Consider the following 19,500-nt stretch of genomic DNA (forward strand, 5'->3'; position numbering starts at 1 on the left):
GGCATAACTACAACGGCCACTTTTTGCAATAAGTGAAAAATTTCAAACTCATGTGACACTTTTTCCAAAACAATATTTGTTGTTTTTCGTCTGTATTTTTTTTTTATGTTTATTACCTCATAACTTTGGACGAGGGAACCAATTTCGATAATTCTTTTTGTATTGGAAAGCTGGTGCCTGCAGTGCCCTATTCTGGCAAACCTCACAAGTCACAAAAACCTCACAAGGTGATCATAACTCGATTTTGTGAAGATTTATTTCTCACAAACTTCTTACTAGCAAAAGTCCAACTTGTGAGTTGTGACCTTGAAGCAGATCACAAATTCGAAAGTTTTTGTGATACGAAAACCTCATAAAATCAAATTCATCTCCCCTTTTGAGATTCTTGTCACTTGTGAAGTTTGTCCGAATAGGGCTGTAAATCTAATATAAATGATTTGTATCGCAAAATTTGTTTTTTTTTTCCTTTTGAATTCTGCTTCTTTTTCCCCTGAAAATTGCCCATAATGCAATAACCACGTTCAAAGCAGCAGTAATTTCAATTTAAAAACAAAATAAAAATGGATGATCTCTCAGTTCTGACTGTACCAAGTAGTTTCGAAGTCCATCGAAATGTAGAACATGAAATTTCATTTCAAGTGAAATTGAAAACTGGGGTCGAATTACAGCATACGATTACGATCACTCGTTAACGTTTTTACTATTTGTGTCTCTATTTATTTAGTAGAAAAAGATAGGGACACATAGCAACCATACGATAACGAACGTATGCCGTAATTCGACCCCTGATTTCAAATCACTTTTGATCGAATTTCGGAACATGGGCGCACATTAAAATTTTTACCAATTCCCAATTACAATAGTAGGTGGTTGACCTAAGAAAACTTTTTAAACCTGAACGCCTTGTAAAATAAAATGTCCCAAAACAAAATGTAGACAAACCCTTACAACTTATAGAAATTTCGAGAATTCCAACAAATAAACATAAACAAATAGTAAAACAAACAATTTCAACTCAATTCACACTTTTCCAAATTTATTTAAAAAACTTTTAATCAATTTTCCAAACAAAAAATCAACAACAAAACACGCGATTTCAATTTCACAATGACACAAATTTCCTTCTCATTTCACTCTACTACGCCATTTTGCAAAAGACACAACACACAAAAAAAAAACAGGAAAATATTATAAAAATTATAGCAAATTCTGACGTAAAAAAATTTCCCTTCATGTTGTGGGTCGGCCATTCTTGCGGATACAACATCATTTTTCTGTGAAGTGCTAATTTTTTTATAAATTTCTCACATTTAACTCACATCGATTGTTTTAATTCAATTAAAAATCGAACGCTCTAATGCGATATTAACAAGTTAATATACATTTATTAATTAAAACTGCCGCCGAATTGCTAAAAAAAGTGAAAATCTTGCAGAGCCTTACCCCGCGACCAACCAAAAAACTCGGGCTTACGTGAAATTTTTTTTCATTAATGGCGTCTGCCTCTGCCCATCAACTACATTCATTGCGACAATAAAGAAAAAAAAAAGAATTTTTTTTTTCTTTCGTGTGTATTTTTTAAATGCTCGCCCAACAGAGAAGGGAAAATCCGAAAAGAAAAAATCTTTCGATATTTTTTCACCTACTCCAAAACATGTATGCAAAAATTTTCTTTTTCTATTTTTTTTAAATTTAGGTTTCAAAAAAAAAAATTGTTATGCAGTAGATCGCATTAAGTTTCTTGACATATTTGCTTTTTTTCATATTTTTTTTTTTTGCTGTGAATCGAATAAAGATAAAGGAAACGAACCCAACCAATTTCCCTTTTCCCCATTTCTACATCTTTTTCTTTCCATTTTACAATCACATACCTTTACACTATTTGTCTCTTTTCCGCTCAAATCAAAAAGAGCAGCAAAGAAATGAAGAAAAGAGAAAGCACGAAAATGGAAAATCCCATTTATTTTTGTTTTGTATGTTTGTGTAGATACCTGCTTAATTGCTAGTTGAAAGATTGGCGCTGCAATCGTTTTGAAGGGAAAAGTGAACACACCAACAACAAACAATACAAATACAATTACACAGAAAAAAAAAGTAATTAAACAAAAAATCAAAACATAAAACGAACCCTTCGCCGCGTGTCTGTCCAGTGCCAGTGTTTTTGTGTCTGGTGCTCATCCAAAAACCAGAAGCAGCTAAGACACGAAAAAGATAAAAACAATATAGACAAAGATTCCCAAAATCCCAATTTTAAGACAGACACAAAGTAAAAATATATAAAATAATTGCAATCTTCTTTATCAATCATTATTTGTTAATTTGTTTTGATTGCAATTTTTCGTGACAACTTATTGTTTTTTGAGTTTAGACAAAAGTGAACATTGAACCTCTTCCGTTCGTCGCACTTGTTTTTTGTTGTTCGTTTTGTTTCGATTTTTTTTGTCTTTGAATGAACTCAATTTTGGTTTTGTTTTTCCGTTTTCCGATTTTTCGATTTTTCACAAATCGCGGCGGCGACTATTGTTGTATAATCAACATCACAACACGACAATAGTGCTTAAGCGCGGTGACAACTGGCTAAATGGCTGCCATAATAAGCGCATCATCGGGAAGTGGCAATAACACCAGCAGCAGCAGTGGAATCCCACCGCCACCATCATCGTCGAGTAGTGGCAACAGCAGCAGCACGAGCAATGAGGTTAAAGAAAAAGACAGCATTTGGTATTTCACATCAGAGCAACTGGCTAATTCGCCTAGTCGTCGACATGGCATTAGTCCTGACCAGGAGCTCTCTTATCGCCAGATGACTGCTTATCTAATTCAAGAAATGGGTCAACGGTTACAAGTGTAAGTTTTCCTTAAATCCTTATAATACATCCATCTGACCATTTTTATCTTTTTTCTTTTAGATCACAATTATGTATTAATACAGCAATTGTATATATGCATAGATTCTATGCATTTCATTCATTTACGCACTTTTCACGTAATGGCATTGCATCGGCGAGTTTATTTTTAGCTGCCAAAGTTGAAGAACAACCTCGAAAGCTGGAACATGTGATTAAAGCTTCACAGAAATGCCAAACCCAGCCAACAACAGCACCACCCGATGCTAATTATAATGAACAGGCACAAGATTTGGTATTTAATGAGAATGTACTATTGCAGACTTTGGGATTTGATGTGGCTATAGATCATCCGCATACGCATGTTGTGAAAACATGTCATCTAGTTAAAGGTAAATGTATGTTAATTTTTCGATCCTTTCTTTTTTTGTATTTATTTTTTTATTTTATATTTTATTTGCCTTATTTTTGTAAATATTTTATTTAAAGTAGAATTGTAGATTGGATGGAAGAGTAGGGGAAAATAGTTCAAAAATTGTATCTGTTTGTGCAATTTATTAGTTGGACTCGTAAGTTCGCTTTTTCTTAAAACAATAATATTTTATTCAAAGCCTCTTACCTAGTTTAATAACTGGGAAAGCTTCAGCCTAACAATAAGGATTTTTGTTTAAATATTTCTGATTAACTGACATAACATATTTACAATCTATGATCATTAATTCCTTGGAATAGGTATTATGTTTTTCATATATCTAGGTTCGTTTTCAGATATCTCCATGCTCCATGTTGTATAAGACAACATCTCAAATTATTTGTTCCTCGTTATTAAAAATGTATTTAATTTATTAGAAATAACAGACCTAGTAATTAGCATATAACATAAGCTCGTTTTTATATTGAGCAGGGGGCGATCGAATAGGAGTATGTAATTCCATGTTCATATTGTGCCCCTGCAATTGTTTACACTAAATATGTTTCCTTCTTTTATTTTGAGTCCAGCTATACCTATCGCTGTATTACTTATCTTATCATCTGTACATTTATGTGCTTTTAATGAACATTAATAATAATAGTTCGCATTCTCGTTTTTATCTTGGGAATATAAATCCCATAGATGTTTTGTAAAAACGAGGGCTGTCCAATTTATTTTCAAAGTTTAAATTTCTATTTGATCCTACTAAATAAATAACGTTATACAGCATTTACACGTACAATTTAGTGTTCCCGCAATTTGAGAAGGATTTTTTTCCTTGGCAGTGAAGATAAAAAATAAATCTCCTTTTATCGCAGTACAAATAATCTTTCCTGATTATTTTTAAAAGCATTATTATAGTTGAAATACAAAAAATGCATTCCCTTTTACAACTTTCGATTGCAAAATAAAAATTTAACGGTTAAAAAAGTATATGCTATTTCTGTTTTCCCTAGTGAGAGCTAAAAAAAAAAGCAATGCGAAAAAATATACAATACTTAAAAGACTTTTTTTTCCCGATCCGTTTATTTTGAAAACAAACAAAAAAAAAATTAAAAAGCATCCCACATTATCTGAAATTTAAACCACATGATTTTTCTTATTTTTCCTATTTACCTGTCCATAGCTGTAAATCATTTTTTTTTTCAGTCCGAAGTTAAATATAACCCCAATTTAACTTAACTATTTTCTCGAGTTCACTCTGAATCAAGTGATGTAATGTTGTACCTTAAAAGTTTTTAGGTATTTCGGAATCCATAATTTATTTGCTTTTTAAGTCAATTCGAGTTTAATTAATTTGCAGTATAAACTCTCATTTAATGAAAATTAAAAAATTGTTTATATAAGTTATGGCTTTACCTTTCGATCATAGATCATAGTACAATTAGGTCCAGCCTGTAAGGAAAAGAGACTTAGAAAGCTAATCGCTTCTCTTAAAACATAAGCTTTTGCTAGTTTAATTTTCCAAAACGATTTAATAGTGTCTAGACTATATCTAGTATTTGTTCCCAAAAAAAACAACTTTTTTTGCCACTAAATAACTTTATTTCCATTAAAAAACTAAAATTGGGTCATATGTGTGTAGTAAAAAATTGTGGAAAAAAATTCCTCAACGGATCATTAAATAAAAACATAAAACACAATACAATTCAATATGCAATACTTTTGAACAGAAATAATTTATTTTCTGTAGGTCAATTTTGTTTTTATTGATTTATCATTATTCTTGGAAATAATTACAACTCATCAGACTGTTGTTTATTACTCAAAAACTAATTACGAAATATGACGGCGAATATGAATATTAAATTGTTTTTATTTAAATAATCCCTTCATTGACTGCGCTGCGCCCATAATCCAGGTAATAAAACTTAAATAGCTTAGACTTAGTTTTATAATAGAGTGTTAGGTGAATTTTGACACACATGATGAGGTTATTTAGTTCAGGTAGAATTTTGTAATCTAAAAATATTGTTTTGAATGTTATTTGTTACAGACAGTTTAATTATTTTTTAGAGGAGATATTTTCCTTTTATGACATATTTTTGTGTCTGCATCGAAAATCCTGGAAACTATGGGTTTTCACTAAATATTTCCAGGAATTAACTTATATAATGGGCTTTTTCTAACGTATTGTAACTTTCAGAGAAATACGTAAAAGTATCCGACTAAGTATCAGTCTTTTTGTAAAAATGTAGATGCTTCAAGAAAAAATTAGTGGTATTTTTAGAGGCATAGAACTTTTTGATGGCTGCAGGCGCTGTATGTTCTACCATCATGAGGAATACAACATCATAAATTAATTGTCTGTAGCGTTCGCTATTTACGGCAATGTTGACACCAGTTCTGTATGTAAACCGTGGTTTTTTTTCGGGAGTGATTTTATATCAATTCCAAATTTTATTACCAAAAAAAAAACCTCATAATAAGTAATTTTCATATTTTTTTTTATCAAATTCATCAAAATGAAAGTAGTAAATATTTTTTTTTTAACTTTTCCGAAGCAAATATTTCTTCAGAATTTGAGGATATGATCATAGTATTTCACAGAAATAAATTTCCATTATGTTATTGTAGGCCTAAGAATTGTCATTTGTATTCACATTATATGTATTTTATGAACTTGGTCCCCTAATCTTTCCAGACATCAAAAAAGAAACATTATGTAGTCGTCCATTTAATTGAAATTGTTTTATACAAATCATTGCTAACAAACAACAAAAAATACTTTTCTTACTACAAAAAAAATTAAACCAGCAAATTTCTATTTTGTTTTGTATTTACAGCCTGTAAAGACTTGGCTCAAACATCCTACTTCCTAGCGTCGAATAGTTTACATTTAACATCGATGTGCTTGCAGTATAGGCCAACAGTAGTTGCCTGTTTTTGCATTTACTTAGCCTGTAAATGGTCCAGATGGGAGGTAAATAAATAAAAAAACTTTTTATTCAACAGAAAGAAAAAAAAAGTAAACAAAAAAAATTGTTTATAGATACCTCAATCGACAGAAGGTAAACATTGGTTTCATTATGTCGACAAATCGGTAACCATGGACCTATTGAAGCAATTAACCGATGAGTTTATTGCAATTTATGAAAAGAGTCCAGCCCGACTCAAGTCTAAATTGAATTCAATCAAAGCACTGGCACAAGGTGCCAGCAATAGGGCTGTCAGCAAGGATAAAAAATCTCAAGGCGAGGATTGGAAAATGGGTGATATGTTGAAGCTATATCACTCATCTATTCCAACTGACACATCGTCCAATGGTGGCGGTATGACTATGGATCAGCAAGTGCAACAGTATCAACAGTTGCAACAGCAAGAACAACTTCAGCAACAGCAGCAGCAACAACAACAGCAGCAGTTGCCACCTCCAACGTCTACGTCGTCACAGCAGTCTAGACGATCAGAATCGCATTCTAGTCACCATCGACCACATCATTCCTCCTCGTCGCATCATCATTCCAAGCAAATCTTGCCACCTAGCGAAATAGGAGGTTTGTTTATTCTTAAACTTATTTTTTTGTCCATTATTTCTAAATGTTTGTTTCTTTTTTTATAGAACACAAACCGGTTATTCATAAACAACCGTATCCTGCAGTTAGTCGACAACGAGATCCCTCCCAACCATATCCGGCAGTGGCTGGCCACAGTAGTAGTAAACAAATGCAGCCACCTGTACAGCCTCCACCACCAAGCTCATCACGTTCATCAAGTTCACAGAGCCGACCTCCAATAGCAGCGGTCTCGCAAATACCCCAACGACCACCGCCTCAAGCCCACGACCCCAATTACCACAAATCGTCGTCAAGCCGATCCAGTATACCGGCTCCACCTCAACTCAATCCATCTGCTGCCGTTCCCAATCATAAAATGATGTCGAAATCTGAATCGAGCAGCAGCAGCAGCAGTAGAATGCTACACAAGGATCCCAACAGCAGATTGGTCGATCCAAATAAAATCAGTTCGAGCAAAGCGTATCCTCCGACGTCTGCACAAAACGTGGGAGTAGATATGACTCGAAGCATGCTGCAACAGAATGTTATGCAACAACAACAACAACAGCAGCTCAGGCCTTACAATACCCAAGCTCCAAACAACACACAAGCACCTCAGTCGTCTTCAATTCATCCCTCAGCATACCCGAGTAGAACTTCTAGCATAAGCAATAGCAAATATGATCAACAATTATCCGTCCAAATGCAACAGCAACAACAAATAATCCACCAGCAACAACAACAACAACAGCAACAACCAATAATCGAGTCTTCCTATAATCCACAAAAAATCATTCAGTCCTCCTCGATGCAGCAGCAGCATTCGCTGCAATATCCGAGGCAACAAGTGGAGGATCCGTACAGCAAACAGCCACCACAGCAACCTCCACAAATGCAACAACAACAACAAGGCGATCAAATGGAGCTCTGCTCGCCACCTAAATATTCTCAATACACATCGCAGGGCTTTATTCCAACAGCTCAACAACAACCGCCGCCACATCAACAACAACAGCAGCAACAGGCGTCAAAGCAATCATCAATCTTTAGCCCTGAATACATGGAAAAGGTACCTCCAAGTGCGACGAATAACGGTGGCAGTAAAATGGGAACGCATAAATCATCAAGTCGCGATAGCCCTAAAAAATCCGAACGAAGCACACCAAAAAAAGACAAGAACCGACCATCTTCGTCCTCGATGATGGATGTGAACGCCGTCATGTCATCATCATCATCATCGCGACAACATAATCAACCACCACCGGGATATGGCAAACAGCCTAAACAAGAACAAATCCCTGTGATACCACCGCCATACGGAGCAACTGGCTACGGAAATGTCAAACGCCCATCCAGCAGTATGGATATAAAACAAGAAGAAGACCTAATGCTTCGTGACTCGAAGATTCGTAAAATAGAACTGAACCCTGTCTCCCCGCCGCCGTCATCACTCAAAACATCATCCTCGTCAGCGTTCCCTGGTGGGACAGTAAATGGAATCGAAACGAATCCTGACTTGGTGAGTAGCCTCCTCAAAGAGAGTCTATGCTCGACGAGTGGCGGCTTCATCAAGACTGACACGCTCATTAAATCCGAATATCAGGATCCAATGCAACTCTTCGATCCGACTATGACAACGTTGCCTGAGCAAATTCTACAGAGTAATCCACCTGCGGCCATTAAAGAAGAACAAGTCATCTCTGAGGTTATCAAAATGGAAGACCAAAGTGGTGACCCAACGAAGTTGGAGAAAAAGAAGAAGAAGGACAAACACAAGCACAAGGAGAAAGACAAGTCCAAGGATAAGGAAGAACGCAAAAAACATAAAAAGGACAAAGATCGACACAAAGACCGGGAACGGGGCAATGACGCTTCGGAATCCTCGGAACCGGTTAAAATCAAGATCAATTTATCGAATGCATCGAATGAATCTAGTGTCACTGGTGTACCACCACAGCTAGGATTCAAAATAAAAATTCCTAAAGACAGGATAACTGGTGATATTAGTGCCCCAATGGGTGGCGGCGGAGGAGGTGGAGCAGGAGGTATGGGCGGAGGAGGGAACTATGATGGATCAGCCGGTGCTTCAGCACCACCACTCAAGATCAAAATTTCCAAAGACAAACTGGACAGTAGCTATAGCAGCGTGGGAAACATGGATCAGCAGAAGGTAATGGGAGGTGGTAGCATTCAGAGCATGAGTGGCTATCATCATCAGCATCATGGAAGCAGTGGTAGCAATAGCACCAGTGGTAGTAGTAGCAGTAAAAAGAAGGATCGAGATCGTGATCGTGACCGCGAGAAGGAAAAGAAACGCAGCAGTCATGATCACAGTAAAATGAATGGCACTAGCAGTAATGGTGGCAATTCAATGGCTTCGGCCTATTCTGCAGCAGCATTGGCTGCTTCATCGGCTAGCAATTCGACGAATTCGTCATCAAAGGGACAAATATCAAATAAGGTAAGTTATTAGTTTTTATTTTTTTTTTGTATATATTTTTTTTTTCTTAAGTATTTTTTGGTTCTGTGCATGTAACTGTTTTTATTTCAAAAGTAAATGCAAAAGATTGTAGCTATTTTGTAGTTGGTAGAACGTGTAAATATGAAATCATTTTTGGTATAAAAAACACATAATATTTGGTGGTTTGATTAATTTTTTTTTTTAATTCACGACAACATTTTGTAGTACATATCATTTTATTTTTTAAGAAAATTACATTTTTTTTTTTTCAAGAATTCATTTCAAATGTTTGAAAAAATTACAGCACTTTTTGTACATATACATTTATATTACCTATAGATAAGCATTATGTTGTTGTTTAATAAAAAAAGAAAGAATGCAAGTCTACAGTCCTGTTTTAATATTATCGTTATTGTCATTCACACTATTGAAATATTGTGTTGGAAAGAGTCTCTGTATATATGTATGTAAATTCACTTACGCAAAGAAAGAAGGATCTCGTAGGCCGTTTCAAAATTTTACTGCGGATGGTTTTTTCAAGATGTATTTGTGGGTTGTTTTCGTTTTTACAATCCCAATTTTTTTTTACATTGGTGACGCATTTGTTTATTGAATTTGAAACAAATTAAGAAAAGGTTTAAATAAATAAAAAACAAAAAAAAAACTTTGACAAATGGCTTTTTATTTGTTTTTGCATCTACTTTACTCTTGCAAACTACATAACTTCAAAATAATAATAATTTTTGACTCTTCTGTTGAGGTTTACATTGAAGATGCATCAACTATGTTGTTGACTAATTTTAATTACTTCCTTTATTGTAAAGAATTGGTTTAGTGAAAACAATTGGAAGAAGTCCGTCCGTCTGTCTTTGCCTTCTCGGTGGTTTGGTTTTTCTTGCTTATCTCGCAACCGATTTCGGTGTCATTGTACTATACGATCAAGTACACGGAATTCATTCTTGAATGTCTGTTTGTCTGACTTTAACAGTGGCGTTACTAGATTTGTTTCTTGAGCCTCTTGTGAACTGTTTAAGAAGATAAAAGTACAACTTTTTGTTTTTGAATTAGAAATGATCTGTCTCGAACAGATATGCCCGGTGCACACATGCGGTTTTTGGACGCTAATTGACACTACAGGAATCGTTTACTAGTGCGGTGACTCTGCGGTGTTTTAGGATCTGCGAGTTTTTTCCAGAACAGCCAGGGTGGGTCAAAAAAATGGAAATTCGTTTTTTTGATTTGGTATTACGAAAACTCGATTGCTAGACACCTCTAGAATATACTTACCAAATATGAGCTCTTTATCTTAATGGGAAGGTCCTCTGCTTTTCAATTTTCCATTTTTACATCAAGCTTCTACTAAAAAAAATATTTTTTTTAATAATTGAATTTTTAGCCAATTTTTTTACATATTCTTGTAGAAAATTGAACGCTCTACAAAAAAGGTTAAACACACTTTTTGAATTATCTAACCGTTTAGTAGATATTTAAGGTCCAAAAATCGAGAAAATCTTTAAAAATTCGTTTTTTGTTCTTAATTTTGTAACAAATTGAAAAACTATAATAATCAAACGCGCATGACATATTCTTGTAGGAAACAGATTGCTCCACAAAAAAGGTATTATTAACTTTTTTTTATTAATCTAACCATTTGAAAGATATTCGAGGTCAAAGTTAAACAAAAATATAAAAACTTTTTTTACTTTTCAAAATTTTCTAATTCACTAAAAAGTCATTATTATAAAATTAGTAAGATGGATTATTGTAGGGGCTTAAATGTTCTACAAAAAAGTCCTTGGCATCAAATTGGTTGCTTTAACCGTTTAAAAGATATTCGCATCCAAGTCGCAATGCATAGGGATCATAAGAAAACTATTGAAATCAGTGGGCATTGGTTTTGATACGAACATCTTCTAGTAGATGCGTACAAAATAAGTAGAAATCTTTAAACACTATCCGATGTAAAATTTGAAATAGGCCTAGCAATGACCCATTGCATCTTTGCTTTGAATCTTTGTTGTTAGAAATGTTGTCAGTGGTGTTTTATTGAGGTGATGATATGAAACCCGAATTGTAAAACTGTATATCAAAACTCCATTCGTGAAATATTGACAGTGACTGGAGAAAAAGAATGCACCGTACCCAATGAAACTGTTTAGAAGAACACTCAACCGTACTTATCTCTTGTTAAATAATTGCGATTGTCCGTATGTACATATGTATCTTAAAAAAAAGAGAAAGAGAGTGAGAGAGATGATATTTCTAACTTTCAAAAATTATGTTTAAAATTAAATAGATAACACGTGCGATTAATTATCGCAGGAACTCCGTTTGAAATTATTGAGGTCATAATTCTCACCTCTTATTGGTGCGAAAAATAAAAAAATGTTAAAAAGTTCAAAAAAAAAGCTCTCCAGAATTAATTAAAAAAGGTGAAGTTGTTCCAAAAAATGTACAAAGAAGATTCAGCAATGATCATTATAATTTTAGATCCCGTCACACGACGAGCTTTTCTCATCTAGGTCCTAAATGCTAATTGTTTTTTTGTAAACAGCTTATGGTCGAGGTAAACAAAACGTGATAAAGTAGCCGTTCTAAATTGAGTTTATCGAAATTTTGTGTGTGAAATTTTTATTTTTCAAAATCAATTTTATTTCTACTTTTTTAAAAATTTTCCCGTTTCTCTGTACAATTTTTTCTTGTCTCGAAGCCACCTACACAACCATTTATTGTTTAAAAAATTATAGAGTTTAACGATAAGAACTCATAAAATGTTAAAAAAAATTAAAAACATGATTTTCCCTTTCAAGTTTGTAATTTTCTAATTCCGTTAGATTAGTGAATATCTGCTACGATGACAAAATGTTCTCTCATTATCATTAAACGTAATAACCAACTATGCTGTTTTAACGCCCATTGACAAACGAGAAAAAAGTAAAGAGTTCTTAAAAAATTGTCATAGGGAGTGAATACTTTATTATTTACACAAAATGAAATTTATTTTTTTATCATTTTTGATACATCCTTCGGTAGAGGCGTTTTTCTCTTAGACTTTTTTTTCAGTTAAAAAAATTTGTAGATAAGTTTAACTTAACTAAAGCTAAAATTAAAAATACCAAAATAACATTTTATTTTTTTAAAAAGGTTAATGGTTAACTTGAAAGATACAAAAAGTTGATTTCTAATTTAAATCTTAAGGTTTATTTAACAACAACAAAACCTTCATTAACCCCTCAAAAAAAAACTCAAAAACTTTTATATTTACGTATTAACAGTGGTAATTGAAAACACAATCTGGGGAAGTCATTCTTGGTGTTCATTATTTAATTTTTTTTTTTTTTTGTAAATATTTCTTTTCATTAATTAAGTTAAAAGCAACAACTTAACTATAACTCATTGATGTAGGTTTATTGAACCTTTTGTACACACACCAAAACAAAACAAAAAAAAACACATTCACACATTTCAATTTTTAGCAAATTAAACCCAGGGTCGTGTTTATTATTTTGTATTTTATTTAATTTTTAACTCCACAAAGTTGCTTCGGGATATGGCTAAACAATTTTAAAGTTAAAACTGATTCCCCCACCCCCACTTTCATGAAAAATTCTCTCATCTTTAACCAAAAACAAAACAAAAACCAAATACATTCAATCAAAAATCCTGTGTGCAAAAAAACAAAATGCACCACAAAATCTTCCAGATTCCACATCATCATCATTACAACAGCAGTAATATGAGTCATTTGTTTGGAGAATCAAATGATGATGATGACGACGATGATGATGATGACACTGATAACGATGACATCGGTACTTCGCCAAAACTTCCACCAGCATCATCATCCTCCTCTTCGTCTTCCTCGCATCATAAATCAAAAACTTCTTCGTCGTCGCATGGATCCTCTCGATATTCTTCTTCCGTCGCCGACAATAGGTACAATAGTAGTGGTAGTAGTATGCATCAACAGAAATTCTCTTCTTCCTCCCAACAACAACATCGACGTCAGTCTTCTTCTTCGTCGTCATATCAAAAAAATAGTAATAATTGGTAGTAGTTGTGAGTTGTCCTCCTCTCCTACTTACTAGGCAGAGATATATATTTCAGCTCTTCTGTTATAAACAAAAAAAAAAAATATACAAAAAAGTTGGAAAAGCGCCTAAAAACCCGCTACAGAGGCTGAAATTTTATGTGTGGTTTCCACTGCATGCAAATTATATATATTTTTTTAATTTAATTGTTTGCAATTTTTATAATAGCTTGCATTTATGTATCTTGAAAGTGTTCTTATATATAAACAAATAAATATATATCTTACATAGAATAATTTATCCATTTATGTTAAACAAAACAAAAAAAAATACATATAATAGCTTATAAACAAAACAAAATTTTGTTCTTATTTAATTTTCAGTTTCATGCAGCGCAGTTTTAAATAAAAAAAGAAACAAAAAAAACATAAAATTTCATTAAAAAAAATGTAACAAACAATATTCGATGGCACACGCACGACCTCTTCAGTGGATCTAAAGAGTTGTGCGTTTTTAATCTATTGAGATTTTTTTTAAATTTTTTTATTATTAATTGTTCAACGCTAAAGTTGTTGTTTTAAATAACATGATGATGAAAAAAAAAAACAAAAAAAAAAAAACACTATATACATTATTATTAAACACAAAACAATATTCGTAAGTAGTAAAATTGTTGATACTGAATAAAAAAATAAAATAAAGAATGTTCCTTCATTCCATGTTTAAAATTAAATATAAACAAAACAAAAAAAATAATAATAAACTGTATAAAAGATAAAAATACCGTGAAAAATACTAAAATTAGTTTTTTTATTAAGAAAAAATATTACATAATTTTTTTTTTACTAAGAAAAATAAAAATTTATTTTTTAATTTAGTTTTTTTTCTTCTTTTTGTAAAAAAATTTAAAAAAACAAAGAAATTAAGTTTCAAAACTTAAAAATTAAGTGAGGATAGTTTTCATAGTGCAATGTTTTCATTTTTTGTTGTTATGTGTAATTCTTTATAGTTGGACAAGAAAATTAAGGAAATATTTAACAGTAGTTTGTGTAATATAAACACTAACACAAAAAATAATCAACTATACTGTTAATAGTATCCAACAAAGATTTGAAAGTCTTCAAATTTTAGTTTTTTTTTTTTTTAAGTTAACGTTTATACTGATTGAATCTGATTGGATAGTTTTTTTTTTTTTTAATTTTAGGTTAAAAACCAAACAAATAAAACGGAAGATGAATAATTTTACTTTTACTTTAACTAGAATGAATTTCTTTTTTAACTTTGTTAATAAACCTTCACAAAGTTGTGATGATCTCTGGATTGAGTAAATAAATAAAACTAACTTTTGAAATCGAAGTGTAGTTGCTTAGAAAAGAGCTATTTACATTGAAATGATCATGAATCATGAATTTTTTTCGAGCCACATATGAACATATGAAAAATTCTATACGTTTTCGAAAGATTATATCATCAGTTTGTGCTTTAGAAGATCTTACAATTATTGCAAATTCGATTTCGGAAATTGATAAAATGTAATAATTTGTGTGCTTGTATTAAAAATGATTATCAAGAAAAGAAATACCGATGATGTTTAAGATAAAAAACAAAATTATCGCTGTCGAACGATTCGGTGATAAACGCATCAAAGAAGATGAAAAAAACAATTAGCAAAAGGACGAGAACTGCAAAAGTATAAAGTGCAAAATCGAAATTACTTTGAATGAAATATTAATTCCAAACAACGAACAGAAAAAATGTTAAGGGAACAAAGAGGCGATGCGATAGTTATATAAACAGTCTTGTTTAAATATTTCACATTTATCAAATAAAAAATAACCTTTATCACACTCTTGGTTGGTTTTACAAAACGTATGAAATCTTCAATAAGGGAACCAATGCAAATGTTTTTTACTAAAAATATTTTGGAGCACAATTAGGTTATTATCAATCGTATATCGTATAAATGTTGGGCTTTTTAGAAACTACGGTTATGAAGTTTGGTTAGTTAAATTAAATAAATAAATATGATTTGGAAAAGCTTCTTTATTTTTCAGGTAAAGGTTTTTTCTGGTTTGCATACACTGTTCATTTTACAGAAATACTGACTTTCAAACGAGAATTCGGACCCTGAAAACAGAGGTAATCGTTTGGAAAGAAATGCGCATTTTTTTTTTGAAGGAGTTTAACTTCTACGAATTCCTTACCGTTAAATATCGGTTACATTTCTTCGGAAGATCTCTGGGAATAAAATATAAAGGTAAAATCTTTTCCGAATGGATACTTTCAAAGAACTGAGTAACTTTATATTAAACATAAATTTAAAAAAAAAATCAGTCATACAAAACGAATTTATGATCAAGTGTACAATTTGTATGAAATTTTCCATTACGATGGATTCTGCGTTAGTTTTTTTTCGGGATTCGAGAGTCGTGACAAATCTACGATACGAATGTAATTTGTACGGGATAAAGTTGCAGAAAAACTTCTCATAACGAAGAAAAAAATAACAAAAATAATAAAAAATTATTAAAATTATTTTTATTTTAAGTGGAGTGATTGAATATAATTCAATATAAGTTCAATAGCTTGAACTTATATTGAAAAACTTCTCATTTTGTAATTCCTCAAGATTTTTAAAATGCCGTTACTTCGAAACCGTGCTAGATTTGCTTTATAATGCTAATGCCATCTAGTGAAGGATTTCTTGTGGCGTTTTCTTCGAATGCGAGAACTAAAAAAAAGAAGAAATGAAAATATAACACATTTATATTTAGAATGGTTGTTTTTTATTTGTAAAATTGAATCCTGTTTTTCAAAATACATTTCGTCGTCCTTGTGAGAAAATGTCATTTCTCACAAGTAAAACCAAAATGTTTTACAACACTAGTAGAGTAGTGGAGGAAAGTGCTTTGGAAAATTTAAATGTATGCTTAAAATTGGACATTTAACAGTTGCTCCAAGTTTCTGAAAAATTTTAAATATATGTTTATTGTACAGACACAAAAAATAAAAAAAAAAAAAAAATTACCCCTAAAGAGCAACCCATTGGGAATGAGTTACAAATCGAAAATAATGTTCGATCGAAACTCAAGTTGTGTTCTAGGTATCCGTTCCGATATCATTTCGTAATTACAAGTCTCGAACTATTTCAATCTTAACAGTGATTTTGTATTCTCTTTGCTAGGAGTTGTGAATAACATGGAATTAAAAGCTTAAAGAAAATTGTTTAATAATTAATGCGGAGTTCATTCTTGAAAAGTGAAGCTAATAAACAATTAGTTAGAAAAAGTACTGGTAAATGTTTGTAATCATAAACATGAAACTATTTTATAAAAAGAAAATAAACAATAATTAAGTAAAAAGAGAACCTTAGCATTTAAACCGATAATTCGTGTCTTTGTTATCTCATTTGCAATTTCGTTTGACATTTTAAAACACTAATTCCCGATTTCTTTACAAAGTTCTAGCTCTTTTCAATACAAATTTACTCTTAAGCTAAGTTTTAAGAGCTTTAATTTTGTCAAGAAATCGGTCGTTAATAAACAAAACATAACCAACGTAAAACTAAAATAAAATACATCTAAAAACAACAAAACAGAAAAAAAACACACTCACACATCTTCATCTTATATTCATATTTTACTAATCATCTCTCTCTCTTTCTCTCACACTCACTCTTTGTCTCCTCTTTGTCTCCTCTTTTTCTCTATCTTTAAAAAAATCATCTAGTTATTAAGAATATAATTATTAACCTATCTCTTACATAATTATATTGTCCAATATATAAATAAAGTTACATTTTAAATGTAACTCCTATTTATGATTAAACAACAACAAAAAAATAAAAGAAGTTTTGCATAAAACAATCACCCTATATTCAAGAAATAACAATATATAAGAAATATATATAAATATATTTATTTACGCCTTAAAAATAATTTAATTGCTAAACAAAAAATAATTTATCTATTAAAATAAAAACAAACAAAAGAAAAATCCAAAAAAACGCCAGCTGATAAAGCATTTTAATTTATTACAAAACAAACAAACAAAAAAAAAACAATTGAAATTAATAAGCAACATTTTTTTTTTAAATAAATAAATAAAACTAAAGAAACCATGCTGAACATATATCTAAATATTTATAATTTATAACAAGATAACTATAATATACATAAAACCTATGTATAATCCAAAAAATAAAAATTAAAAAAATTAGATCAACAAATTGTTATTATCTTTAGAGAGAAACAAAAGAAGAAAGTACCTACAAATAGATGTTTTCACGTTTTCGAGAGAACCTGTTAAGAAAAATATAAATCAAAACAAAAAAAAATCATTATTATTATTAAGATATTTTTTTTTTTTTAGTTTAAATTGAATTTTAACTTTAAATGAAATTAAAATAAAATAAAAAAAAAAAAATAAAAATTTATATAAAATTTAATAAAAAAAATTATGTATATTTTTCAGTTGAAATTACTAAAGCGAAAACTCATGAAAAACTTCCGAAAATTGAAATGAAATTTGTTTTGCTTAGAGAAAAAAAAAATTTAATATAAATATCTACCTACATAAAATATCAAGAGCAATATAATTAAGTTAACACAAAACAATAAATAAAATAAACTTATTATAATTTTTGTTTAAATTTTAATTTTCTAATTTAATTAAATTGAACATACATTTAACATTGCAAAAATCAATATTACATGTGTGTGGATGTGTGCGATTATGCCTGAAGTTATATTAAACAATTAAAAAAATATATATTTAAATAAATACAAAAAGATAAAATTTGTTCACATAAAAATATTGTTGTGTGACAAAAAAATGATGTTATATAAATAATAAAAAAAAAAAAACAAAACTTTATTAATATTTTTTGTCATTATATTTAAGAATAAAACAAAAAATGAAATTATAAAAAAAAACCTATTTAAATAACTAATTCAATTTAGATTATTAACTATTAGTGAATAAAATAATATAAAACAATCACCAGCATACACATACATACATAAATACATAATTTTTTTTGTTTTAAAAATTGTTAATATTTAAAAATTATTGTTTAAATTCGATTGAGACACACACACACAGATAAATGATGATAATGTTGATGATGATAATGGTAGAAAAATGTAGTCACATGATGATGATGATTTTTCTGCCAGGCTTTTTTTTTTATTATTATTTACGAGAATATTATTATATATGAAATATTTAGAGAAAACCAAGAACAAAAAACGATAAGAAATACTGTAAATATTAGTTTGTAGAATCGTTCAATTCAAATTTTCATTATTAATGAGAAGCCAATAAACTATAAGTTTTCTTTATATAAACAAACAAACAAAAAACAAACCAATGGAGTGTTTTTATTTTTTGTATTTTTGAATTGAGAAAATAATTTTAGTTCCACTGTGAGTATGAATATTTTTAATATTTTTTTAACAAACATCAGGTAACGTCATTTATCCTAACAAATTTTCTTGTACGACTAAGTTCCAGGTACTGTTTATTACTGTAAGAATTTATTTGAATCTTTAACCCTTTTTTTAAGTATCTACTCATGAACAAATTAACGGATGGGTTCATTCACTTCATAGCAATAGCAGATCTTAGAGATTGTACAGGGGCCCTATTTTATAAAACGATAATCGTTAAAACTACTTCGTTCTCGTTGAAATGCGACTACGTATTACGATAATCGTTTTTCTTCAACGATACTCGTTAATCTTTACGACTGCCTTTTACCTATCGTTTAACTTTCGTTTTCGTTAAGCTGTCATATTATTCTTCCATATGCTGGTAGAATGGATGTGAGCCTCAAAAAAATATTTTTTTCGGTTGAGTTTGGCCAAACGACTTTATCGTTTTACATAATCGCTCTTTGTCCTGACTATCGTTTACTTCAGTACCGTTGACTTGCCGCTCGTTTCGTATTACGTAATAGACCCCCAGAATATATTTTTCAAGAAGCAAAAATAACGGTATTTGTTATACGAGTATACCAAGTTTTGAAAAATTTAATTTTTCCACTTTTTCTTCTTTTCATGTGGACACATAGATTTTCATCTTAAATAAAATGGATTTCCGCTTAATTTAGGACGGAAGTCATATTGGAAAAAAACCATGCGGAAATTCGCTTGTTTTTAGGTGGTCTTTAACTCCGTGTTGTTTGAAGCGC

At 30.8% G+C, this 19,500-nt stretch overlaps 1 protein-coding gene across 5 annotated transcripts; it reads left to right on the forward strand.

Moving 5' to 3' along the window:
* The first annotated feature begins 1,208 nt into the window (after positions 1-1,208).
* Positions 1,209-18,177, forward strand: LOC129908418 (cyclin-T). Of its 5 annotated transcripts, none has more exons than XM_055984877.1 (7): positions 1,209-1,656; positions 1,988-2,847; positions 2,910-3,244; positions 6,105-6,241; positions 6,311-6,815; positions 6,881-9,276; positions 12,980-13,567. In XM_055984877.1, exons 2-7 carry the CDS (start codon positions 2,582-2,584, stop codon positions 13,328-13,330), a joined length of 3,990 nt encoding a protein of 1,329 aa, XP_055840852.1. In that variant the 5' UTR covers positions 1,209-1,656; positions 1,988-2,581; the 3' UTR covers positions 13,331-13,567. The 5 variants fall into 5 exon arrangements, with proteins under 5 accessions (XP_055840852.1, XP_055840851.1, XP_055840853.1 ...); XM_055984876.1 differs by having other exon boundaries at positions 2,555-2,847; XM_055984878.1 differs by having other exon boundaries at positions 2,555-2,847; positions 2,910-3,238.
* Positions 18,178-19,500: the final 1,323 nt, after the last annotated feature.

Source organism: Episyrphus balteatus, chromosome 2, assembly GCF_945859705.1.
Source record: "Episyrphus balteatus chromosome 2, idEpiBalt1.1, whole genome shotgun sequence".
Taxonomy (NCBI): domain Eukaryota; kingdom Metazoa; phylum Arthropoda; class Insecta; order Diptera; family Syrphidae; genus Episyrphus; species Episyrphus balteatus.

What these genes read in the sequence shown, in the direction of transcription:
- LOC129908418 (XM_055984877.1), top strand. Translation starts at nt 2,582, where the DNA reads ATGGCTGCCATAATAAGCGCATCATCGGGAAGTGGCAATAACACCAGC. An exon ending in ATGGGTCAACGGTTACAAGT is followed by an intron (nt 2,848 to 2,909) that starts GTAAGTTTTCCT and finishes TTTTTCTTTTAG; the next exon opens with ATCACAATTATGTATTAATA. An exon ending in AGGGACAAATATCAAATAAG is followed by an intron (nt 9,277 to 12,979) that starts GTAAGTTATTAG and finishes AAAATCTTCCAG; the next exon opens with ATTCCACATCATCATCATTA.